At 45.1% G+C, this 25,382-nt stretch overlaps 2 protein-coding genes across 10 annotated transcripts in view; both read right to left on the bottom strand.

The window, feature by feature from the left end:
- Positions 1 to 1,974: 1,974 nt before the first annotated feature.
- NFRKB (nuclear factor related to kappaB binding protein) lies at positions 1,975 to 20,354 on the bottom strand. Of its 2 annotated transcripts, none has more exons than XM_074927474.1 (26): positions 20,231 to 20,354; positions 19,518 to 19,671; positions 18,816 to 19,017; positions 18,593 to 18,720; positions 17,388 to 17,562; positions 17,098 to 17,199; positions 16,432 to 16,505; positions 15,960 to 16,044; positions 15,456 to 15,636; positions 15,146 to 15,254; positions 14,553 to 14,679; positions 13,584 to 13,649; positions 12,518 to 12,597; positions 12,390 to 12,433; positions 11,886 to 11,943; positions 11,019 to 11,193; positions 10,334 to 10,440; positions 9,776 to 9,899; positions 9,280 to 9,359; positions 8,378 to 8,598; positions 8,001 to 8,277; positions 6,983 to 7,201; positions 5,744 to 6,529; positions 4,913 to 5,019; positions 4,003 to 4,138; positions 1,975 to 3,296 (listed from the first exon to the last, which is right to left on the bottom strand). In XM_074927474.1, the coding sequence occupies exons 2-26, from the start codon at positions 19,650 to 19,652 to the stop codon at positions 3,171 to 3,173; spliced, it is 3,924 nt and encodes a 1,307-aa protein (XP_074783575.1). In that variant the 5' UTR covers positions 19,653 to 19,671; positions 20,231 to 20,354; the 3' UTR covers positions 1,975 to 3,170. The 2 variants fall into 2 exon arrangements, with proteins under 2 accessions (XP_074783575.1, XP_074783574.1); XM_074927473.1 differs by having other exon boundaries at positions 11,886 to 11,946.
- A 296-nt stretch (positions 20,355 to 20,650) lies between these two features.
- PRDM10 (PR/SET domain 10) overlaps positions 20,651 to 25,382 on the bottom strand; it is a 45,570-nt gene continuing 40,838 nt past the window's right edge. For all 8 annotated transcript variants that reach the window (XM_074927588.1, XM_074927593.1, XM_074927586.1 and 5 more), the window contains 2 exons: positions 25,092 to 25,204; positions 20,651 to 24,046 (listed from right to left, as the gene is read on the bottom strand). In XM_074927588.1, coding sequence (XP_074783689.1) covers positions 23,810 to 24,046; positions 25,092 to 25,204 — 350 coding nt within the window. In that variant the 3' untranslated portion in view covers positions 20,651 to 23,809. The remainder of the gene's footprint in view (positions 24,047 to 25,091; positions 25,205 to 25,382) is intronic.

A 25,382-nucleotide genomic window follows, 5' to 3' on the forward strand; every position in this document is an offset into this window, starting at 1 on the left:
AGGACACAGCAGCACGTTCTCCTTGCCCCACATCTCTACCCAATCTGCAACAAGTCGCTGTGTTTAAGGTTGCGGGGCAAAAATCTTCCATTTTAGACTGCCAGCCTATAGTTTTACGTGAACTCAGCCAGGAGGGTCTGAGGTCAGGCACCACGTACCAAACTCGTTGCAGATGGGGAGAGGAGCTGAGTCTATTGTGACTTTGCTCTAGTTTCTGTGGTTTGGGTTTGGCATGTGAAAAACAAGTAACAAGGTTTTTTCTATTTACCTAAAAACTGTGCCAGTGACTGCAAGGCATTTGGAAAAGGAAGACCAGCTGTTAAAAATACGCAGGTTGAAGTCTAATTAACTATTTGCTTTTGAAAAGGAACACTTGTAGTAACCTCAAGGTGAGTTCATTGGGTAATGAGGGCATCTGACTGAGGTATATAAATAAAGGTTCTCCCCATGATTTAAATAAAACAGGGCAGTTGTTAAAGGTTAGAAAGGCTTTAAATGGCCTTGGGCAGTTTGTGTAGCATGCTCGGTCCCTGTAAGCAACGATCACATGATATTCTTTTGCTGGAAATAAACATCTAATCCACAGTTTTTAAGAAATAATCAACGCTCTTGGATAACTGTGATGAAAACAGGCTGTACTTCTATTTTTTTAATTAAAAAAGGTAATGGCAAAGATGCAGACGGCTGCAAGGCCCTTGAGTTTTAGGCAAGACAAACAGATGGAAAATGGGTAATGTCAGTGTATTAATTCCTCCAGGCCTGCTCCCCTCTGCAGCTCTTGCTGCAGTACCTGCCCGGAACAGGCGTCAGCCCCCCGACCAAGGGGACACAGGAGCAACCACCACCTGGAACAGTCTAGCTTAAATATACCCTCATCCAGGCCCAGCACACGCCAAAAAATGACCAAAAAACCCCACAGCCTGCTGTGTGGAAGTTAAAGGTTACTTATTAAAAATCTGCAGTAGTTTAAGGGTTATTTTTCAACCAGAGTGGAAGCAACTCAGAGGTGGCAGCTGAACCACAGAACAGGCTGTACTTTGTTCCTGAAAACTGGGAGTAAACACAGACTACCTAATCCAGCACACTGCCATCTGAAAGGAGAAGCCCACGTAGGGACTGGTGCTCTTCCCCCAAAATTCAGACTTCAAAAGCAAAAAAAAAAAAAAGGGGGGCCGAGTGAAGCAGCAACGAATGCGAATATTGGGATGGAGATGACTCTTAAAAGCAGCAGCAATGTGAGACACGCTCAACTCCTGGGATTAGATGCAGGTTTCTTGTTTTAACATAATACAGCCAAAGCTTCCTGTGTCCAGGGACATAACCAAGTTACTTGCAAAAGGATTGACAGAAACGTAAGGGGGCTTCACACTGTTAATAATCTTTCAGCACTTGACTGTAGGTTTTGAAACTTTATGAGTAGAACTAACAGAGCAGGATGATCTTGACGATCATTTTTTGAATTCAGAGGCTCTTTCACACAGGCAATACTAGGAAGTTGCTTGTCGTCTCTTATTTTAACTTCACAAACTTAAGAAGGTCCTTACCCCTCTGCCACGCACAGCCTTTCTGCCGCCTCCTTAGTCAATAGTTAAATGTACAAAAAAGGGGCAAAAACTGAGGAGGTAGGACAGGTGCTCAGAAACTCTTTATCACTCCAAATTCTGTTCCTGAGGCATATAAACCAGAACTCAAGTGCTTGCTTTAAAACAGTGTACTGATGCGCCCTGCTTATTCAAATACTTGCAGCCAGCCATTTCTTTTTTTTTTATTTTTACTGAAATACCCGATTTTCCCCAACCCACCCCTGAAGCAGGTTAGCCATTGTACAGGAAGACTGAAGCCTGGCAAAACTGCTTGCTCTGCTCAGCTGCACCCCTCTCAACTGAACGGCCTGGTTCTTTAAATAGATTATATTCAGTAACATATAACTTGGAGCAACCATGGAGTTAAAAAAAGACTACAAGAGAAACCAAGTTAAAAAGAACCATCTTACAAAGAAGATGGACAATCTATTAGCCCTTGACAAGCTAGACAATCACTGTACACAGAACAAGCTGTACAAAACCAAAAGGAGATGGCAGAGATATTTGTAAGGCTTTCTGCACTTTTATTCTTCTCCTGGCCCAACACGTCTTCTGATCTCATTCCGAGAAAGCTTCGAGGTCATGTCAGAACAGCCACGAATTCATCTCCGGTATGTGCAAAATCCAAACAATTGTACAGAGAGAGATAAAATTGCAAACATAAAAACAAAACTAAAGGCCAGGATCACGGGTTAAAATATTTCTTCTCGGTCCAAGAGACTACAGTTTGGGTCTACTTGAAAACATACTGCAAACTTTTAAAACATGCTACAGTCTTTTTTGCCTGATAAAAAGGTTTATTTGTTGAGGACAACTAAAAGAGGATCCTTCTGGTGAACACCTTCTTCTGCCTTCCCAGTATATTCCCATTTGCTGACAGACTTGTTCACACAAGGACTTTATCTCCTCCACTTCTCACTCCTCCCCATGGTTACTTGCTTTTTTACAGCAAAAAACCATCTTGACTCTCATCCTGCCTTTGACAGAAATTTGACATGGAAGTGGTACCTGTTCAACAGTTTGAGCTCAGAGATGGGGGAGAGGTATTTAAAAAGTCTATAAATAGTACACTGAATGTGTTAGGGACCTACTTCCAGGCTATGTTACACACAAACTGGTGTCCAAGCCACCATCCTAAGTCATCTATATAAAAGCAGTGACAGCTAGACTCCAGCAAAAGGAGGCATCTTCTTCATGACTTTGAAAAGTCTGAATTACCCCTTCCACAGCAGTTTCCCTGGTTAAGGAAGAACCAAGATCAGCTGCTTTGTCTACAACCCGAAATGCACGGAAACGATATTTGCAAAAAAACCCTTCAGGTGGGAAGAGAAGAAACAAAAGAAACACATTTCTCAAATGAGCAATGCCACAGAACTTGGCTTTACGCATCCAGACCGAAACGTTTTGTTTCGTGGCATCTTTTGCTGTGGAGTTTCTACCTAGACATCACAATGCTGACTCCAGACAAGCGGCTTGACAGAATCCAGTCCAACCCCAAGCCATGACTGTGGTTAGGGGGGTCTTGGGTGGAGGATGACCACGGACTTGGGGAAGTCCTTGGGAAACGGTCCATTTTCAAACCAGTGCTCAGAGCTGATCTTGGGTCTGTTTTGGAGATGGAGCTGTTGTCACAACCACAGTGGAAACTGCCTTCGTAGAGCCAGACACGGTTCCTTGCTGGAGATGAGAGGCCGGTACTGTTTGAATCCGCACCTGAGAGAAACGGAAGGAAAAATAACTCACGTCAAGAACAACCCGGTGACGCATTGCACCTGCATCACACTCTGAGGCTTCTGCTGCCAACAAAAATTCAATTATATGAACAAGAGCAAGCAGCAAAACACGTCAAGAAGAGAATGTGTCACAGGAAGATCACTCAGTCCACTGTTCACGTGGGATGGTGGCAAGAGATGTCAAGATTACAAAGGAAGATGTAAAAACTAGTTTGAATAAAAACCTACACGTCAGCTGCTTTTACAAGTTTTCAGAAGGAGGATTCGGACCCACTTCTACAGACTTGTTACTAGAAGCCGTCAATCAGGATTGTTTGGAATTACAGAACACTAAGTTTCCGGACAGAAAGATGGATACGCAAAGCAGCCACATGACTTCTTTGAGAAAGCAGAAGCTGAAGTACAAAGCACTACAAAAAAAGCCATGTGTATAGAAACAAACCTTTAAGCAGTCGAGAGCTTTTCCTGACAGGATTTTTGGGTTTACATTCAAAACACTGCTTCAAAAACATTTAAAAACTGTGTGGGGATGGAGGGAACGTGAAGGAGGTGACGTGTTGCACGTGTTTAACACAGACACTACCGCCAAGCTGCGTACCTCTACTTTTTATGGAACTTTACAGAATCCTCATGGAGATGTTAAGTCATAAAAAAGCAAATAATATCACCATTCTAGGTGCCATTACCTGCGTGGCCTGGCCTTGCTGCTGCAGCTGCTGTAGTTGCTGGGCAGTCAGAAAACTCACTGGCTTGTTCCCAGCGATCAGTTTTGTCCCTGCCGGCATCGTAGTCAGGATGATATTTCGGCCTAACCCACTGATGCTAACGAAAGGGAGTTGTTGAAACGTTAGTGAACAGCACGGCAGGCTGGGTCTTTCACAAATTGCTCTTCAGTTGCTAGGAGATGAGATTTACTTATCTAATTTACTGATGATTTTACGTAGTGGGGTTTTTTTCCTCACAAAACTGGCAAATACACAAGCAACAGGTTTATGTCAACATTTATCCCTACACAGAGCATTATTTTATCACACAAATTAAAGCCATTCTGGGACTCCAGGCCATGTACATCACTGGGTTAGTCTGAGCAGACTTGAGCACTTCTTGAGGAATGCAGAAAATTGCCAAGCATACAGTGTTCTGCCTTGAAGTATTAACTAGGGGAGACACTACCAGAATTCATGGGAGAATAAACAAAGAGACTTCAATATCTGAACGCCAGAGGAGTTTTCACTGAGGCAGTTAACGCTTCCCTAGTTTAATGGGGAGATGGCTTCAGATTACAGACAGTTTTGGGTATGTCACCAGGTTAATTCTTGCTCAAACACACACAGTGAACCTAATAGATGGTTTCAAGGCAGAAAGTTTTGGGTTTGGTTTTTTTTTTTTTCAGTGTGTTTGCTAGTACCCAAATCTCAGGGCATGTAAACAAAGACTATGTTCTCACTGCCACATTCACTCCATTTCTTGCTGCTAACAGACTCCTGAACAGACTGCAGGTCTCTTCCACCCCCTGCTTGTTAGCTCCCCAGGAACCTTCTGAACAGACCTGCCTCAGCCTATTTCTGCAACAAAACTAAGAGGCAAAATACTCACTTGGCCCCGAGGTTGCCCTTGATGATGGGGGCAGTCACCACGCTCTTGCCTTTCACGGGCTGGCTGATCACTGACAGAGGCACTGTTATCCGTGCTGGTAGTTTACCCTAGAGAAGTTGGAGAACACATGAGGATCTGCGGGGAGTTCAGCAGAGAAACTGCTTGACAACATGCAATTACCACTCCGCTTGCTTTTTAGGAGTCCTGGGAGCAAAAACCAACAGCAGCTTTGCTGATGAAATCTCTGCTCCATTTCAGGCTCATGAAAATTCACCTCCATCTCATTCACTTCACAGCTGCCTCAGCCCCGAAAACCCCCATCATCTTTGCACCACAGTGCTTCTCTGGGAAGGATCAGTGTATCCATCTGTGATCTTTATCCTTAGGGAACTATCATAGCGTCGATTAGCTTAATGCAACTTTCACCATACGGTTTACAGTGCCTTCAGTTTTAGGCATTAAAATTGTGTTAAACTGGGAAATCGGTGAAAAGGTTAATACAAGTTACAAGCAATTCTAAGTTCTGACACCATTCCAAGGGGAATTATTTCAGAGGTGTGGGGCAAGACGCTGAGCTGCACGAGGCAGGACTTTAGGTAAGCAAAGTTTATTTCATTGACTCGCAAGAGGAGGTAGGGGAAGGCATTCTCTGTTTTCTGGTCACTTAGCATTTCGCTCCAATCCTGACACCATGAAATTAGTCACAGACCCACGTTCTACAGTATTTAACTGGAGCAGATGTAAAGAGGAGTTTTCAGATGTAAAGCATCAGTGTATTTCAGCGTTCCCCTTTCTCACCCCCCCCACCAGAAGGAGGTGAGTGATACTTACTGCCTGGGATGTCGATACTACCGTGGTGCTGACGGGTACCTGCCGCACGGCCGTGGCTCCTGTGCCCAGCGTTATGGGAGTGCCAGCAGCTCCCGAGGCCACTGCCACCGCTTTGGAGACGGTGGCACTCACGGTTGGTAAAGAGACAGCTGAGGTATGGCCCGAGCCGGGCACGCTCACCGTGGAGGAAGAGGGCACCTGCTTAGCGTGAGTGGCGACAGTAATAGTCTGCCCAGCTTTGGGCGGCATCACCCCGAGCCCCTGCACGATTCGGATGGTAGCAGCCGGCTTGGCCTCGCTGGATGCCGCCGTCGTTATGGTTTTGCTCTTCTGATCTGCCACAGTCATGCCCAGGGCAGGCATCAGGCGGAAAGCAGAGCTTGTGGGCTCTGCTGTCTTTAAGTCAGGAGTTACTTTAACCACCGTGCTTCCAGCTGGGCTGGAAGAAGCAGAAGTGGCTGTGCTGGTCTTGGCTGGAGAATCAGCATTCTGGACAGGATTGGATGTCACGTGCAAAGTGGCAGAGATGCCTTTCCCACCAGCACTGCTCCCCGCAGCGGCTGTGAAGAGGTCCTGAGTCAGTTTGACAGTAGTGACTTGAGATTTGGCCAGGGTGGCCATCATGTCCGGGGTAATGCGCAGCACAGTCTGTCCCTTCGCATCTGTGGTGATGGAGGAGGGGGGCAGGCGCAACACATCCTTTCCTTGGATCCGGAAGTTGGTCGCTGTGAGGGGGATGCCACTGCCGGGCTGGGTCTTCATGCCAAGTTGTCCTGTGATAGCCACCTGGAAGAGATCAGGGTGCATCAAGCCAGGACACGGTCCGAGGCACAAACTCCCCAACAGGACGTTTGCTCCCATCAGAACTGAAGAGGCACAATGCCAGCACGCGCTACACTAATGAAAATAGTTTTGGTGACGTGTCAGATGGCATTGCCCAAACCACATACAATATGAAATACTGCAGAGCTGCCTTTTCAAACAAGGTGAATGAAAAGGAGATCAACATCTGAAGGTGGTTAACCTTGGACTAACACATCCTTTACCTGCAGAGGAAAACAGGGCTCAAATACACCAAAACCAGCATCTGCCTAAATCTGCATGGTCAAGAACTCACATGGCACTAGGGCTCACTACAGTTTTCACCACCTTTTCATATCTGCGTATCACATCTGTCACAACAAAGAGGAAACAACAGAGAGGTGGAGCCCAGCCCCTGGTTTCTCCCTCTCCCCCCACCTGCTTGATGATATTCTGCCCAGCCACGTTCTGGATGACAGTGGTAGAGGAGGTGCTCGTAGCAGAACTGCCTGGAGAGCTGGCTGGTGGCTTTACAGCAGGACTGGGCGCTGCCGACAGCCCCGTCACGGTGATTCCCGTCTGTCCCGACACGGAGCTTCCTGGTCTTTGCACCTGCACCGGGCTGGTTTGAGCTTTTACCGGCAGAGTCATCACAGCCTACAGGAAGGCAGAGAGACAGCCTGTGAGTGAGCCAACACAACACTAACGGGCTAATAATTTGGTCTTTTTGTCTCGTGCCTTACAGCTTGCTAGTTATAGGGACTTTTTACTGTAATGCACAATTTAACAGTGCCATATAAATAGGCAACAGGGAGGAAAAAAGCACTGACGGTATTATTCAATGTTTCTACGTTACTGCCCTGCAGTTACTGCATATTCCATGCACCATACCAACATGCTGAAAGAATCACAGAATCATTTCAGTTGGAAAAGCCCTTGAAGCTCCTCCAGTCCAACCATGACCCTCACCCTGACTGTTCCCAACTCCCCCAGATCCCTCAGCGCTGGCTCAGCCCGACTCTTCAACCCCTCCAGGGATCCCGGGGACTCCCCCCTGCCCTGGGCAGCCCATTCCAACGCCCAACAGCCCCTTCTGCACAGAAATCCTTCCTCAGAGCCAGCCTGACCCTGCCCTGGGCAGCTTGAGGCCATTCCCTCGGGGTCTGGCGCTGGCTCCTTGGCTCCAGAGACTCATCCCCCCTCTCTGCACCCTCCTGGCAGGGAGTTGCAGAGGGCCAGGAGGTCTCCCCTCAGCCTCCTCTTCTCCAGACTGAACCCCCCCAGTTCCCCCAGCCGCTCCCCAGCAGATCTGTGCTCCAGACCCTGCCCCAGCTCCGTTGCCCTTCTCTGGACAATGTAACTCATTGCCCTTTTTGTAGTGAGGGGCCCAAAACTGAAGAAGCAGCCAGATTAGAAATCGGGAATCACTCCACCACTCCCACGCAGCCAGACCCACCTGAGGGAGCACTTTGGTTTGTGTGGCCGTAGCTGGAACGCGGATCTGAGGCACGGATGCAGGTTGCTGCTGCTGGGTTACCACCGGGGCTTGCGGAGAGGCAGCTGTGAGGCTGGACTGGGCTGTGACCACGCGGACCTGCGGCAGGCCCGAGGAGGTGGTGTGACTTACCACCCGGGGCGGGGGTGGCTGAGGCCCTGGCTGTGCCGGGGAACTCTGGGCTGTGGAAAGCAATGTCCCGAGCTGTGGCATGGTAGGGGATGATACCAGAAGAACACTACAGCAAAGATAAAAGCCAGAAGGTCAGCAACGATGCAAGAAATGACTAAGAAAGAACCAGCAACTTCCAGAAGCGATGTGTGAGACAGAAGAAATACCTTTGGCTGGGTTTTGCTGGCTCCGACCCAGCACTAGATACACTCTTGCTGACCACAGACACTGGCGGCGGTGAGATGGGTGTTGCTGGTAATGCTGGTGCAGTTGGTGTCACGGGCGTCACGGGGGTTGGTGGCATGCTGGAGTCACTGAGGCTCAACTGACTGGGCTCTGTTGTGCTGCTGGGGAGTGCTTTCACAGAACTCTCCTTGTTACTGGACTTCTGCAAAGCAAACACGTCAAGCATGAAGGTCTTTACAAAAACTGAGTTTGATTGCTGCGCTTTAGAGTGGGCTGAGCACTTTAAGCTGACTTCTCTATGGTTATGAGTGATGCCCCGGTGCTAAATCCTGAAATCACAGATGACTGACTGCCTTCCTCAGCTGCAGCCATGGGTGGGCTGGTGCATTTGGCTGCTCCTGTTCTCAGGAAAACTCAGCTGTGACAAACATTCATGATGTGCAGATTTCCACCTTGGGTCATTTGCCAACAGCAACTATTAGAGATATCTGATATTAATAAAAAAAAAAAACCAAACACATCGAAACCTTGACAGCTTCAGCACAGCAAGGGGGAGAGCACAAGATGTGTTCCACACGCTCTGCTACAGATTAACCTCAAAACTAGATCTGTAAGACCCTCCCTAAGATAGGGATCCTGAATTAATTCTAGTGATCTTTCAGCCAAGATCAACAAGGATAACAGTGGAAACTGGGGGGAGCAAAAGTTCCCTCTTTCCTTCTTCATTTTGTGTACTGGCGCTAGGCCAGACTGATATTCATATACCTAATGAATAACTCAAATACGCGGTGATCTGTGGGTGCAGAATTTACAGATTAAATTAAGCCCCTATCTCCTTCCTAGTCCCTAAAACATCTGTGCAAACCCGTGCAAAGAAATTTACCATTTTAGCCGGAGGTTTTGGCTTCTGCTGAAGAGCTTTCTTGGCCTTTGCTGCAGCAGCCTGAGCCTGGTGAATCCGTTCTGCAAATACAAATTAATGGTTAGAGCTCCTGAACATGAGGAAACACGAGTTAAGAGGCCTACCAAGAATTGTAAATTCATCTTCAGGCAAGAAATCAACCACACAAGTCAGGTAAAATACAAAGAAAAATACCAAGTAAAATTAGCCAAAAAGGTTGAAACAAAGGGGCATAAGAAGTTGTGGATGTACATGTGCATCTGCAGTTCTTGCACACGGGATGTTATTTTTCAAATACTTCAGATTGACACGCTGCTCTGCAAGACTGGATTTAAGTGCTCACAGACTAATATTAGCAAACTGATTAGAGAAAAAAAATAGACTGATAAATTAAATGTTCACTATCCAGCTGGACTGAAGCAGCTCAAGAGATTTATACACATTTTAATTTCTTAATATATCACTGAGCCAGGCTTACCAAACTCTTCCTCGCTCCTGTCCCGGTGCAGGTAGATCCACAGCTTGCGTCCAATATCGTATTTCACACAAGGATCTTTCTCATAATGTAATCGATCCAAAGCACCACTCACAACAGTATTAACCTGGAAGTTCAGAATTCATGGAGTTACAAGATGTCTCTGGTTCAGCCAGCCAAATGTCATCCATCAAAAAGTAATCCTATTTGGCATAAAACCCGAGTAAGCTGCTAGGAATCTTCCTTTGATAAGAACTGACTTAGAGCAGATATTGCAGCACAGGATGCTGTTTGCCACTTTGGATTAAATGGAGCTTCCAGCAAAGCTCAGAACTCTGAAAACTATATTTTTTAATCTAAAATGCGAGCAGCTGTATGACACAGTGTTCATTCTGTGGCTTTTCTAGCTGGCTGGTCATCACCCAGAGTGAGGAGCAGATCTGCAGCAGCTCAGAGCAGTACACAGGTCTCTTCTGCTGATCAAAGCAGCATAAAAATTACTGGGGCCACTGAAAACTGCCCAGTGTATTTTTAGGAGAATCTGTTTGAGGCCAGACTTACTTGAGCACTTGTGACATCAGGAGCTAAGAACTGGGAATCCTTAAGCAGCTCACAGATTTCAGCACGAGTTCCTTCTCCATTGGGAAGGCGAGCAGCAGCATCACGAACTGAAATACAAAATCGGAGCTTAAACTTCCAGGGGTTACGAGGCAGCTACGTTTGAGTCCTGCAGCAGACACATTCTGGTATTGCTGTCGTCCCCCCGCTCTCCTAGCACCTACCTGTCACTAAAATCGAGCCCCCACGATCCCTCAGAGATACGAGCAGAGATTATAAAGGGCCATTTTAAAGCACATTGACTGTGCCAGTTTGTGCTAGGAGCCATGAACTGGGGGAACAGCACTGCACCCCAGAATGACTTCTGCAACGCCTCAACTTCACAACAATGTGCTGAAACCACCACTCTTTGCTTTCCAGTTACCCAAGTCTTGGGTTCAGGCAGCCCCATGGACTCTCCTCTGTATTTCCCATTTTCTTTCAGATCAAAATCAACACAGAGATGCCTTCTTTTCTAGGTATTGCTGCTTCTAGCATTTCATCACCTCTATTCCATTTAATTTATTTCTTCTTTGCTTATGTCATCCCAGTCTGCCCACGTTTTCCCTTTATAATGTCGATTCCTAAAGTTTGAGGGGTCAACAGAGCCCTTTTTCAAAAATAAATAATCTTTTGGCCATCACCTTACCAAGGGACAAGATGGTGACATAGGCTGGTCTGTCTGAGCGCAGGAGAGAATGCTCTCGGGCTTTGTTTAATGAGGTTTCCTTGTCAAACACCCCCTTCACAGGCCCAACAACTGACTCAAAGCCATGCATACGGAAGGTGAAAGCTTTGTGGGGCTGGCTGTAGCGGTAACGTTCCTGTATGCAGAAACAAAGAGGACTGAATTTAGCAGGAAATATATAGTGAAAAGTTTTCAGATTTATGCTACGTTTATATTATAAGTTATTATCATTCTCCAAGGAAAGGGGTTTTTGAAATTAAAAGGCTCAAATACTGCTGTATAAACTTATTTTGCAACAAGACAAGCAACCCTTTCTTCTCCTCCTTGAATATGGTGAAAGAGAGATTTCCAAAATTTAACCAGGATATTCTACAACACACTCAACACACGTACCCAGGGAGAAGAGTCATCATCATGTGTTTCCCTTATAATGCACACTGGCATCTACTACAGACAAGATAACTAAGAGTAGGGGTGCACTTATTGCCACTCCTCCTCTGCTTGTACTCATACATGCCCAAAAATATAGGGAGAAGTCACCCTCATATGCTGGGGGATGACAGAGGAGATAGAAAGGTTGGCACTACCAATTTCAATTAATTTTGCCCAATACCCATTGGAAATACAAGTGCTTTTGAAGTCAGCAACTAGGATATATTGTGAGCAAGTTTTATGTAAGGTCAAGATACCTACTTCAGGGCAGAAAAAACATACTCATTCTTTAAATTGAAGTTTCTAGAGTATAAAACCGCCATCCCATGCAAATTCTCTTGTCTTAGTGGCCAGCTGTTTCAACACGTGTATTTACAATTAAGATTCTCTTCTTACCTGCTCCTGGAACACGCGTTTCTCCTCTCCGGTGCTAGGTCGGACTACATAGTCAGTCCTTCTGAAACAAAGGTCACCATCAGTTCTGAACAACCACCAGCCCACAACAGTCCCAATGAACATCCCCAAGGATTAGTCCCACACCCTTTCTGCAAATTCTTCTTAGCAAATTCTGAAAGCACTTAACATAAATGAGTCCTGCAGAGATCTTAAAACGCTCTCTGCACACTGCCTGAAGATAAGCTAGGATTGCAAATAATCTAGTTATCCAGACATAAATTAGATTACAGGTTTGCTCTGATAATATACGCAAAATTGGAGAAAATCAGTTGCCTTTGTGAAGTCTAGTTACTGCATTTATAAAGTCAGGCTACCAGGTTCCCTCCTGCCCCACGATGTAAAATAATTTTAAGCAACCAGCCATCGACATCCAGAGGCACAAGGACCAAACTCCATAGCTTTAGCACGTGCTGCAAAAGCTTTCAAGCAATATTATCTACTTACACTCTGGGAACTGGTGTTGTGGCATCTGAGCTGTCTTCATTTTCCTGTCGAAAACCAGAGAAATGTCAGTGTTCGATATAACTCAGTCAGGTTTTGTTCTGCTAGAAGGTGATTTTTTTCTGACTCACTTTGAAAAACGTCTGGTCTTTGGTCTCCAACCAGAGCTGAAACAGTCCTGCCAATTCCTTCTCATGATCTTGGCAAGAACCTAGTCCAAGAAATCAGGGAAAATCGGAAGCAGAAGTCCTTTATTTGTTATGAAGCTGGTTGCTTGTACCTCCCAGTCATCTCCTACTGCCTTCACCCCTCCATGCACCACCCGTCACAAGGCATCTTCCACGCTTCACAGATGCTCCAATTTCAATACTTCAACACACACCGACTTAGGAAAGTGCTAAAATCTGGTTATTCTGCTACGCTGGTATAAAGGACAGTGCTTCAACTCCTGCCATAGCAGGCAAGATACTGTCTGAGGCGCAGACACCTGGTATCTGCAGATGGTTCCTACTCCCCAAAGTAATCCCACTGGCTGAGTCTGTGAGCAGAAACACGTGCCTACATAACCTCCACCACAAGCTGTGAAAGGGACCAGAGGAACGGCTTCTTGACTCCAAAGCTCTGCCATTTTAAGCCTGCAAATATGATCACTAGAATCACTATAGGTAAGAACAGAAAATTCTGCCTCGCAGCCGATGAATGAACATAAACACAAGACATCTGTAGTTCAATCTGTATGAGCCTGGGCACACTGATTATCAATTTCCTTTTTGGTTCCCACTTATAAAAATGAGAACAGTGTCAGTTTGCTTCACAGAGCTGCTTAAATCATTTATAATTGTAATAACTAATAATTACTCTGAATAATCGGAAGGTATGCTCTACAGAAGGGGAAATAGGAAGGTGTGCAGACAGATAGGAAGGGTGATGTAAACATGGTTAGGTCTGCAAGATAAAGAAATACTGCCCAGTGCCTTTGCTCACTCATTCTCTGTCTGCTGCTGATACTAATGTCTTGTGAAAACCTCGAATCCAAAACAGCCTCACTCAGCTAAAAGCAAAGAGGAGGCCTAACCAATGAATTAACATCTCTGCTGGTCTTTTTGTCTGGGCTGCAGCAAGCTGAAAAGTGAAGTCCTGGAGAAAACAACAAACGCTTGCTAAAGTAGAAATGACAGAAAAGCACAAGACACTCACCAAGCAATTTCCACTGCTGAGTTTTTTCCTTGAATTCAACAAAAGGTGAGAAGCTGGAAGGAACATCTACAATGAAAAATGTGCATGTCAGACATGGCACAATCATCCAACTCCCTTGGATCCCAAACACCCGGGTCCTACTGCTGTAACACAAGCTGTTGAGTTAGAGTCGTAACGACAGATAAAGCGTTTTAAGTGATTATGTAAGTGCATCTCTAAATTTACACTTGCCCAAAGGGAAGGTAAGCACTCAGAAAAACAGCGTGAGCCCAAGGAAAGACCGGGATAACGAGTCTTTCATCTACAGGCTGTCAGACGAGATCCTGTTCGTGCTGCGAGGCACCAGGAGCTGTTACTGCACGGTGACTATTCCTGGGCTCATGGGAAGTGAACTCGGGACGTACAGTATTCACCAGCATTATGGAGAACATTAAGTATCTGTGTGGCAAAGGCTGCTACAATCTACACTGACCCTTTCTTTAAAACTTCCCACTACACAAGTGAGAACCGCAGAATAATCCAGTTTGAAAGCAATCTCTGAAGCTTAGCTAGTCTAAGCCCCAGGTCAAAGCTGGGCCTTCATGTTTCCAGTGGATTGCTCAGGGCATCCTCTAGTTTATTATCTCCAAAGACAACTAAGATGTCTTTGCACCAAGAAAAGACTAATTTCTTCCTGCTTCAAACATCTCGCCTCTAAAAGATCTAAAGACGAGAATCTGCCTGTCCAGAGGAAATTTCACACATTTTCACATCCTCAGGAATCAAGATGGATCTTATCTACTATCCACATGCAAAACAAGTCTACTGCAATCGAGAAATGTAAGCCATAAACCTAAACTGGGAACGCTGTCAACAATATAATGATTTATTGCAGTGATGAATTCAAAGCTGATTGGAGCTATAACATAAACCAGCACTGATTAGAACTGAGGTACCAGCATCATCAGCGTTTTTAACAGCCATCCTTACCTCTGCTGTCACCTGTCAAGTATTGCAAGGCGGGTAAAACCAGTTCAGACCAGTTAGAGGCAAAGGAGAACCAGTTATTTAGTGCGCTGGCAGGAGAAGATTGCCAATCTAGAACTTTATCTTCAAGCTGAAGAGGAAAAAGAAACCTTCTATTAAAAGATCTCACACTTCAAACTATGACTGTTTCAATAGAAAACAAACCAGCTAAACATACCCAGAGGACAAAAAGATTTTTATGTATATAAAAATATCACCTGACTTTTTCAAGTAACCATAACATGGTAATTCAGGAAACAGACACCAAAAAGGGGAAAAAAACTTCCTCATCTCTGCTCTTAATACATAGAATATATCTAACCATGATCTAAGGAATGGGTATGGAAAGACAGATATGACTGACCAATTTACAAAACATGTTAAGAACAGAAAGTTCTTAAACCAAAGGGTTTCTTTTCTTTAATATGGGATCTACATCTTAATATAATTTACAGCAGGACAACACTGGAGAAAATTACCATTACATAGCTGTAAAACCCTCTATCCCCCAATTTTGCTTTCTGCAAAGACTCTTAGGTAAGAGGGTGGTTCTTTACCACAGAGAGAGTAGCAGGTCCTTCCAGAAACAGTATCTCCAAAAGGAGGAAAAAGAAGCTGGAAGATATTTCATTTATTCCAAGGCATGGCTTCATCTCTTCAAGGGGTCTTCAAATGAAAGAGAACACAAAGCAGAGTAAGCTCCCTGAGTAAATATTCACCTTTATATATAAAGGTGAACACCACACACTTCACACACCCCAAGCTGCACAAAACCAAAGCCTGCAACAGTCCCACAAAAATCTGAGCCTCAACATCTGCTGCTCTCTCCATCCTCGCAAGGCCTTCAGGGCCCTCTGAAGCACTTACTCCTCTTTGACAGATGACAGGGGGAGGGGGGAAGGATCCTGAGACATCGGTGGGATTCCATCCGCATTGCTGAGAGAATCAGCCAAATCTTCCACTTCGGATTTAATAATCTTCAGCTTTTTTTTCTTCTTATCTTCCTTTTCCTTCACCTTTTTCTTGAGGGTTGCAAGGTCGAATAAGGCTTCAGATATGATAAAAGGTAAGAAGAACAAGTTTCTTACCATATTTTATTGAGAATCACAAACTATACATATAAACACGTATTTAGAAATGTATGTAGTGTGCACTCATTCACCACCAGTTCATTCCATCCTCTCGGTCATTTCCGCGAACCTTTATTTTTCCCCCCTCAACACACTGTTTGAATAGAAAACCCTTAGTTTTTAAACCAATGCGTATGAAATTAGAAAGGCAAAGAGACCACCCTCCTCCTCCTCAGGTTCTCACACGCACAGGATCCCCTGTATTCACACAGCACACCAGTACCGTGGCCAGGCCACTGACCTGCTAATGAACCTTTCCTGCCAGCATTTACTCGAGTCATAATGTCCTCGAGAGTCAGGTCTGTTGTCACGAGATCCGGGTGGTCCTACACAGGACAACAGGACAGAAATCAAAATTGGGAAAGGACAAAGTGTTAAGATAGCAACAAGGGTACAGAGGATAGCCCAAGCGGTGAAATGCCCCAAACTCATCTGGGATCAGCTTATAAAGTTATCCGCCAGAGTAGAAATCGGGAAGTCTAACCCTGAAATCAAAATGTTGTCTCTCCAAATCACTGAAATTACAAAATCCTTCTGAAAAGATAAGCAGGAGTTGCATATAGACACTGACAATTAAATACAGGTTACAAAAAGGGCTGAGGGGTGGTTGCACACGCAAGAAACAGCAATCGTTCTGTCACCCAGAAGCACCCTGAACTTCACAGCTAACAGACAAAAGGTAGTCCCACCCCCCAGGCTTCTTGACATCTTACAGGTTGACGTTTCCGTTTCTCGTGGTGCTTCCTCAACATCATCTTCAAATCACTTTCCCCAAGTTCTATCTTGTCTGCAACAAAAAAACATTCCGAGATTATTTGCACAGTTTTCCATTATTGTTGCAAGACTTCTCAGAACACCATTTTCTATCCATTCCCACTTTCAACAATCTCCACATCTCAATAACTGATTTTTCCTTATTTAAATTTCATTTTTTTAATCAACCTACTTATTTAGCCCTTTCTTCCCCGGGTCATCAGACTTCACTGCTGATGCACGTATGGAAGTGAAAAGCAGCAAGAACCAGCTGTGCTGCATGAAGGGTTTGCAGACTTGATGACAGTCATCTTAGGAAGAATTCCCTCAGCACATACACCAAGTATTTCAAACTGGACTATGATAATGCTTCAACCATTAAAGGCAAAATATAACAGAGAAATCAGTAGTATTACACAAACTGTAGACCCTTGTGTTAAAACACTAGCCTTCCAAGGAGAAAAAGATTTAAATCAACTGGGAGAAGACCCAACTGTTTGGGAGACTGCAAAAATGAAGCATGACAGGATTTCCCATCGCACAACAGATTTTCAAAACTGATTTCTTGCAGAGTCTCAAAGTAATTCTCACCCCCAAACCCATATCACCCCTAGTTCGGTTCTCACCTGCTGTTTTCATGTCCAAGGTTGATAATGTAGGGATCACTCTCAGGGGAACTGGTGGACTTGGACAACGTGCTGGAGAACTTGGAGGCCAAGAGCTCAGATCTAAAATAAAGAAATTTATTTCTGTAAGACCTAGCACCAATCTACGTCATTCATTTACCCCATGCTGATTAGATCACAGACAATAAAACTGCAGTTTTCATTCTTCTATCAAAGACATTGTCTCCACATCAAAAATTTGCCTTTCTCCATTCACACTGACAAGTCTTCAGTGCAGGGCAGGGCATTACCTTCTTCATCAGAAGACAAGGTGGTGTCTCCACACTCCTCCTTCACTTCCCTCAGAATCTTCAAGTAGCGCCGATGCGTCCGTCTGTCTCGTTCTTCCGTGTCGTACGTTGGTGAGAAGTGCTTTCTCCTTAGGGTCATATCAGGGCCTCCTTTCCTAGCTAAATCCAGCAAGTACTGGAAGAGGAGATAAGTGTGACAACAGCTACGATCTCAGCTAAGGCACCGTAAGCTAGAACAGATAAACTCGACTCACATGCTTCCAGCAAGTTTAACAGGTGGAGTTGGTGCAGCGAGCACCTCGGTACTTTGTAAGGTAACCCTGACAGTATCTGTCACACACAGGATTTTAAAACCAGCAATTTAGCCCACCACTTCAAGGGGTAAAAAGCAAGGCAAAATTTCTGCACCTTCACCCATGCACGCAGTAACCCCACTGTCATTTTATGTGGACTGTTAAGAACCACCTGACTATTGGTCTGAGACCCACCCCTGCAGCTTCCATAATACAGACATGGAATGTTGCCTCTTTGGAAGAAAACGTTTTACTCCTTATAGCTACAGAGGAAACAGCTTCCTACACACTTCAGTGTTTTTTTTCTCATATCACTGTGGAGTGTTTTATAAAGACAGGCTTCCATCCCCATCCATCCATCCCATACCTCTTTCAACATCTTAGCATAATGAAACAATAATCAAGCAAATATTTACAAGACATTTCAGTTGGCAGCAATTAGCTGACAACAGCATCCGCAGAAGATTTCCTCAGGGGTTTACAGGCATCAAAATCAGAGTATCTATTTGTATCTATTCTATACCACTCCCGGTGAAGCTGGGAACTCAGACGACTATGTATTTAGCAACCTTACTTGTTTCAGAATGACAGAAATGGTAGAAAATGAAGGAAGAATGACTCTTTAATAGGACAGTAAGGGGTAAAGGGGCAAATGCAGGAAGTAGGGGACAAGGTGGGCATGGAAAAAGGACACAAGCGAGAGTTATGAGAGTTTCAAAGCCTGATATTTGCCAACGTCACAATGTTTCTAGTGTTCTCATATTAAAAAGGCCACTAGAAAACCAGAAAGGCAGCATTCATTAAAGGAAAGACTCCTGAGAACTGTGGATGCACAAATACCAAGGCAGTTTGCTGACAAGTTAATCTCTAGAGAGCACAGGGAAGCGATGACCATGCCCCAAAGACACTCACGTTGCGGGAAGCGAGGATCTGCTTGAGCAGGCGGTAGAAGTATTGCTGCTGGGAGCTCAGGTAGCGTTTGTACTGGGACTTGAAACAGAGCTGCCGGTACTTCACAACTTCAGGGTTAAAGTGTCCATCTGTAAGGAAGAGGTAAACCACGCTTCGGTTTTTGTCAATTACCAGTTGAAAACTTCACCCTAAAGACACACAAAAGTTTATTACGCTCACTGACCCCGGAAGAGTTTCTGGGCGATGTGCAGAGGATTTCCAAAACGGAAGTTTTCGCCACTGAACAGCGCAGAGATGAGTTTGTTTTGATGTTCTCGGTTGTTTTCAGGAAAGTGAGGCAGGAATTTTTTTAGGTGGTCTTGCTGCGCATCTGTTAGCACCTCCTGCCACGTAGACAAGCTGACAACTTCAAAGAAGATCTCAGGCTAAAGAAAGCAAAAAATAATAGCAAAGAAAACGCATCCACGTCCTTGACAATTTTCTAGGCCTTAACGCTTTCTGTGGTTAAGTAACACAAGTCATGAGACAGCGTCTCATCGAATACAGAAAACAAGAGGAAAGGTGAGGAAGCGAATGATACTACTAGCAAGAAAATAAATTCAAAGCTTGTCACAAACAAAACTTTCTCAAAGGCAATTTTAAAATCGGGTAGAACTAGTGGAAGGTGTCCCAGCCCATGGCACAGGGGTTGGAACTATGTGATCTTTAAGGTCCCTTCCAACACAAACCATTCTATTATTATTTAAGAATATAAAAGAATGGTTTCAAAAGATATTTTCCTGATACTAACCAAAGCTCTTTTTGAAAACTTTTCCAGGACAGTCAGAAACATTTCCCCCTCGTTTCAGTTTGCTCTACAAGCCTCGCAAAGGGAGTTAAACACAGTTTATCAAGGCTCTGAAGAAGTAATCTCCGCACAACTCACGTCCTCCAGAAGGTCCTCAGGCAGGCTGACTCTGGTGGTGCCCAGCATGCAGTCCTCCATGATGCGTGTGCCATGTCCCTCTCCGCAGGGTCCCAGCTCCAGGGGGTCCGTCAGCATATGGTCCAGCGAGTCCATCCTTCACCCTCTCCCGCCCCTGAAGAGCGGCAAAACACTCAACCACCAAAACCCCCAAACCCCGGTAGTGCCCAGCTGAGGAATGGCCGCGACGCCGCGCTGGATGAAGCGGCAAAAGCTACAGAACGGGGCTGTGGGGCAGGCGAGACGTTACGGCGTTAATGTGCTCTTCCACGGCAACACGGGTCACGCCAACAAAATGTGTTCCCAGACAGCGTGCGCCGTGCCCCGGTACAGGCAGACTGGAGGGTACAGGTGGCCGATTTCACCTCGCTTCTCACCTGCGGGAGCTGTGACCCATGGAAGTAAATACCGTGAAAAACCGTATCTAAAGCCTGAAGGGGGTTTAACGCACAAAACCGAACGGCAGGTCTAAGGCAGGATTTCTCCCCGGTTGGATCTGCAGCCGTGAGCGGGCCAAGAGCCCGACACAACCGTGCAGCTCCAGGCTCTGAGGAAAACGCACGAACCACGCGGAATAAATTAACGGGGGAAAACAAACAAGCAAACGAACAAACAAAACCACTTAAAGGCAGGGCCGGACGGTAAGAAACCACAGAAAACGCCTCGTTTCATACCTGCTACGCTGGCTCTGGGCTTCCCCCTCCGCGGAGGCACCCGAGACCCCCCGGCCAGGCCGCCCCGGAGCTCCGCCGCCGGCTGCGAGGGCACGGGCACCCCCGGCCCCGCGGCGACGGCTGCGCCGGGGGGGGGGGGGGGGGGGGGGGGGGGAGCCCCCACACGCGGCCCGCACCGGAAGGCGGAAGGCGGCGGCCGCTCTCCGCGCCTGCGCGATGGCGCCGCGCCTGCGCAGTGCTCGCGGCGCGGCCCCGCCCCCAGGGGGCGGCGCGGCCCCGCCCGCCCGTCGCGATCTGTCGCGACAGAGCCCGCCGCCGCGAGCGGCGTTGGTGAGCTGGGAGCGGCGAAGGCTCATTCGCCAGCCCGCGTGGCCCCAGTGAACAGACGGGTCAGCGCCAGTGGTTTGTTGTTGGTTTGGGTTTTTTTTTAAAAAAAGAAAAAGCTTTATTAATTTTGGGGTTGTTTGTTTTGTTTTTTTTTTTTTTTACACCTGCAGGGTTGCACAAGACTATGAACACAATAACAGTCACTGAATGTACAACAAACATACACAGTTAAATAACAGACGGGGCAGAGCAAAACAGCCCGAGCAGTCCAAGAGGTGCAAATTCAGAGTACTGGGGGTTTTTGTTGTGTGTTTTTTATTTATTTCTTCCTTTCCTCCAGGAAAATACGGAACCAGACCCAAAATGCCTACAAGGAACAGCATTACGCTTCCAAGGAGCCTGCAGCGGTGCCCATCTTCAAGCAAAGCGTAGCCCTGGCCAGCAACCCAGACTTAAGCTCCTGTGGGACGTTACTCAAGAGATAAATCTTTGGGTTGCTCTGGTTTAAAAAATAATAAATCCTATACCTTCTGCACTGCAGAAATCGGAAAAAAAATCCATGCAAACTTGGGGTCTTTTTGATAGTTTGTCTTCCTAAAAGCAGGCCCCTGCCATCTGTGCAGTATCTCTAGTTCCTCACTGTGGAAGGGTAATTTATGACACTTCCATTTCCAGGGATGCTTCTTTTGCAACGAGGTTTAACTTGTGAATCACTTAATGCAGGTTCTGAGCACGTTGCTGTTGCCGTGGGACAGAACAGAAACTCTGATAAGGAAGATCGGAGTTCAAAGAGGCTGTTTTACAATTGTTTTCTGGAACACTTTGTAGTTCTCAGTTTTAAATAACTGGTCCAGTTGTCCTCATTCTGTCAGCCTTTCCAAAGGTGAACAGAGCAAAATATTTTTTAAACCCCACATCTGCAATATCATTGAGGGGAACCAGTCTGATGTTCATCTATAGACTATAGACCTTTCAAGACTTTAAAATTTCTCCCGTAGGGCAGTATCCACCTGGAATATCCTATTTCCAAGCCTCCTGTTTTCCTCCGAGTCATCGCATTGTTGACTCGTTATTACATCACCTAGCAGCCTGAAGCAAGCCAGGACAAAACCTCCCTTCTCTTCTCCCACACAAACAACATCGCAGTGCCCAACACTGTAAGTCAGAAGCCCTCAGCAACACGACTCCAACTGTATTAGTGGGAACTGCAGTCGCTTGGCCACGCTGTTAAAAGTTGATGGGCTCCTAAATCCAGTGAAATTAAAGACATTCATCACTGCACTTGACTAATTGGGAGCTCTGGTCCTCGTTAACTTCACCAATCTCATTAATGCCCCTAGTAGGGTGGTACAGCAAAGTAAAACAAAATCCCAGGAACAAATTAATCCACATTTTAGCCAGTCCCTTCAAAGCTACCTCAAAAACCAGTTTTGAGCTTGCCAGTATTTTCGATCCGATTTATCTCATCACGCATGGCCGCTATTTCCATGCTACATTAACAGATCTGTTAATTACCAAAGCAACACCTGCTACAAGGCTTTGCCCACAGGGAACCAGACTTCCTCTTGTCTGAGTCTGAGTGTGAAGTTCTCTCTCATCTAAGAACTTTAACTCCACAAGGCCTGATCCCAAAACCTGTGATCACCTGTACCGCTTACTCACACCGGTCACCCTCGCCTAAATCTGTGGGAGTTCTTATGCAAGAGTCCTGCATTCACAGTCAGTGCAGCACAAGAGAAAACAAATAAAAAAAAAATTAAAAAATCAGTCCTTCAGTCTCAAGGGCTGTTAAGACAAAACATCCTTCTTTGCTTCTGTTTTATAAATAAATGTATCTTATTATGCACAGACATTCTGGGATGAGTTTTCAAGCAGTGAAGGGAAGTTTAGACATACACAGTATATCCCATTGGGACTCAGTGGAGTTGTAGTCATGTTCTTGCAAATACCAGAATGCACTAAATAATCAACCAACAAGACCTGGGCAGGAGACTTATGTAAGAAAAAAAAAAAAATACACTGCCTTAAAAAGATAAACTTTCTCCTTCCCTTTCTCCTGGTCCCTAAATGTAATGAGAATTCTGTACATAGACCAGGTCTACCAAAGCAGGCAACTCTCACAGATGGCTTTCTGTGTCCCATAAACAGTGGTCCACTAGCATGTTTCCTGTATTTTTCCTGAGTCCAGGGCTGGTCATTTTACAGAACTGTCCAAAGGAATTACAGTGCACTGTTAATAAGGTATTTGGAAAATCAAAGTAATCAGCTCTTCATCTAGTCTTCAAGGGGAAAAGTAGGTCCTCTTCAAGGTGGCAACAGAGATAGCTACCCTGCCTCTTCAGAGGTGTGCTCCTCTACCCTCTTTTTTTTCCTGGCACAACTATCTTCAGGTCACAGCAGAAGCTGCTATGCAGGATAAGCTGAGCCTTTTTTGTTTACAGGCAAAAGGCAATTTTCCCTGCAAATACCAGAAGGGAAGAGAGATAATAGTGGCTCTGTACTACCCTTATGGGCTACTCTGATTTCAATCAGTTTGTTCCACATGATACAGGTTTAAGTTCTTTCTGGAACTGCTTGGTCAAATAGGGCAGGACAGACAGCATGTAAACAGTTCTCAAGGGCTGGAAAAATAATAATTTAACGGACTGCTTCGGCACATCTTCACAGCTTCATTGTTATATCCATCCCTGCACATGTACGCAAGGAGCCACTGCTTTGCTGCTGCTGCTCTTTTTCTCCAGGCAGTCTGCTCGCATTGAGCTGGGACGTTCCCTTTCACCTTGGCTGCTGATACAGAGGAAGAAGTTCTGCCATAGTCTGGCAGTTTACATGATGTCCTCCTCTAACGGCTCCTGTTAAAAGATATATACATACAACAACCTGCCAGTTAGCCTTCAGTTAGGCAAGCTTTTTCCCATACAATTGAAATAAAAAGTTGTTTACTGGAGACACTTCCAAAGAAGAAAAATAAGGGTCAGCAGACATGCCAAAAATCAAGTCCAGAGCAAGCAGAGGTTTCACTTCTTTTGTCCTTTTTGTTAAAAGCTGCATAAAATAGCATCCCAGAAGGATTTTGAGGGTGCTTCATGATCACCGGGGACTTAAACCCTCTTAAAGCATTAACAAGAGCTCCAAGATTTTAGTTGAAGTTAAGTGAGCATATACTTTAAAACATACTGAGCCCCAGGATACCCATAGATTGGGCTTTCGGGGGTGGTGACAAGCACAAGCAAGTGACACCCTGAGGCTTCTTCATTCATGTTCTGCTGAGAAAGTTCTTGGCTTAGTGATGTGCACTTCACTGCCGCCGTTCCCGTTGGTGGTTGTAGTGATTATGTACTGGGTGGTTTGCTGCTGACTGCTTGTTTGTGACTCCAGGGCATCCGTGTGGGCTGGCGGCTGGGAAACGCCGACCTGTACCTCGCTGGAGAGCGAAGAGTTCTGTTTGCCATCCAGATCAGGCTGGCCTTCAGATATCACATAGTGAGTCTGCATGGGAAATATAAAAAATAAGTAATAATTATTGCATCTTCTGTAACTTTTCTGCTCTAATAGCCTGTAACTTTCCTGTTGCTGTGCTGGAAGATATTCTGGTATGAACAAGGAACTGAAATGAAGTTGTATTTCATTTAAACGTGTTTGAGAGCAACATAACCCTTGTACTTTATTTTGAAGCACGTTGGACTACTTTGGATTTGGTTAACTTACAAACGATCAAGCTAATTACACAATTAACTCATCACTACAAATTAAAACAGCAATTTTAAATACAACAAATCTGAAAGTTTTTTCCATTTTCCACATGTTCTAGCAGAAGTTGCAGTTCCAGTGTGCAGTATCACAGTACAACAGCCTGCTTCCTTACGCTGGATCACTTACAAGGTGAGATAGAGGTAACTTCTTGTTTTGTCATCCTACAGATAACAGAAAGCTATCAAAATATTTCTAGAAAGTATTCTGAAATTTGTTTTAATGGATACAGCTTAGTCATAAATATTTAAGACAATCCACTAAATCATGCCTTGTCCTGCAAATGTGATTAAGCAAAGACGTTAAATTTGAAGGAGTCATACGTATAAGGACCAGACAGCGTGGGCTTTGTAAATGGCAAGATGCAGAAAATTGTTTGTAATCAACACAAAGAAATTTGATGCTATTTCAGTTTAAAAAAAAAATCATCTTTTTCTTGAGGCTCTAGGGATTATTTTTTGCCTTTTATAACCTGAAGCTTAGAACATTATGAGGTTTGACCAGTAGCACTTTTCTCCTTAGCTTAGGACACAACACATGTAATTTCTTAGCTGGTTTGCCTATAGATTCTACACAGCATGGATCTCACCACCACGGTTACAGAAAGCCAACGCCCTTTTGGACTCTACCAGTCTGGACCTCTTTAAGTGCACCATTATTCTCAAGTCTCTGTGCCCCAGTCATCATTCAAACTAAAGGCTTTAAAGCCTGATACATTGTTCTGGATGGGAAAAAAAAAAAAACAAAAACCAAAAAAACAAAAGGCCATTAACGTTTTCCTTACCTGAGTAACTGCTTTCACTTGGCCTGTGTTGACAGTGGTGACTGGTGTACCTACAGCAGTCTCTGTGATCACGTACTGGCCTTGGGGAATGGTCATCATCTGAATCTCAGATGCTAAAAAAAAAAAAAAAAAAAAAAAAAGGAAACTGGAGAATCAAGACCTTCAGTCAAACTCAAAAACCATCTTGAAAGAGAGTATTTTATGTCATTCAGATTTCAAGCCTGAAAGAGTGGCTGTTTAATAGAAATTCAGGTACTGTAAACCCTTGGAAAACTCTACAGGCCTCAGCAG

The sequence above is a fragment of the Athene noctua genome, chromosome 26, assembly GCF_965140245.1.
Source record: "Athene noctua chromosome 26, bAthNoc1.hap1.1, whole genome shotgun sequence".
NCBI classification, from domain to species: domain Eukaryota; kingdom Metazoa; phylum Chordata; class Aves; order Strigiformes; family Strigidae; genus Athene; species Athene noctua.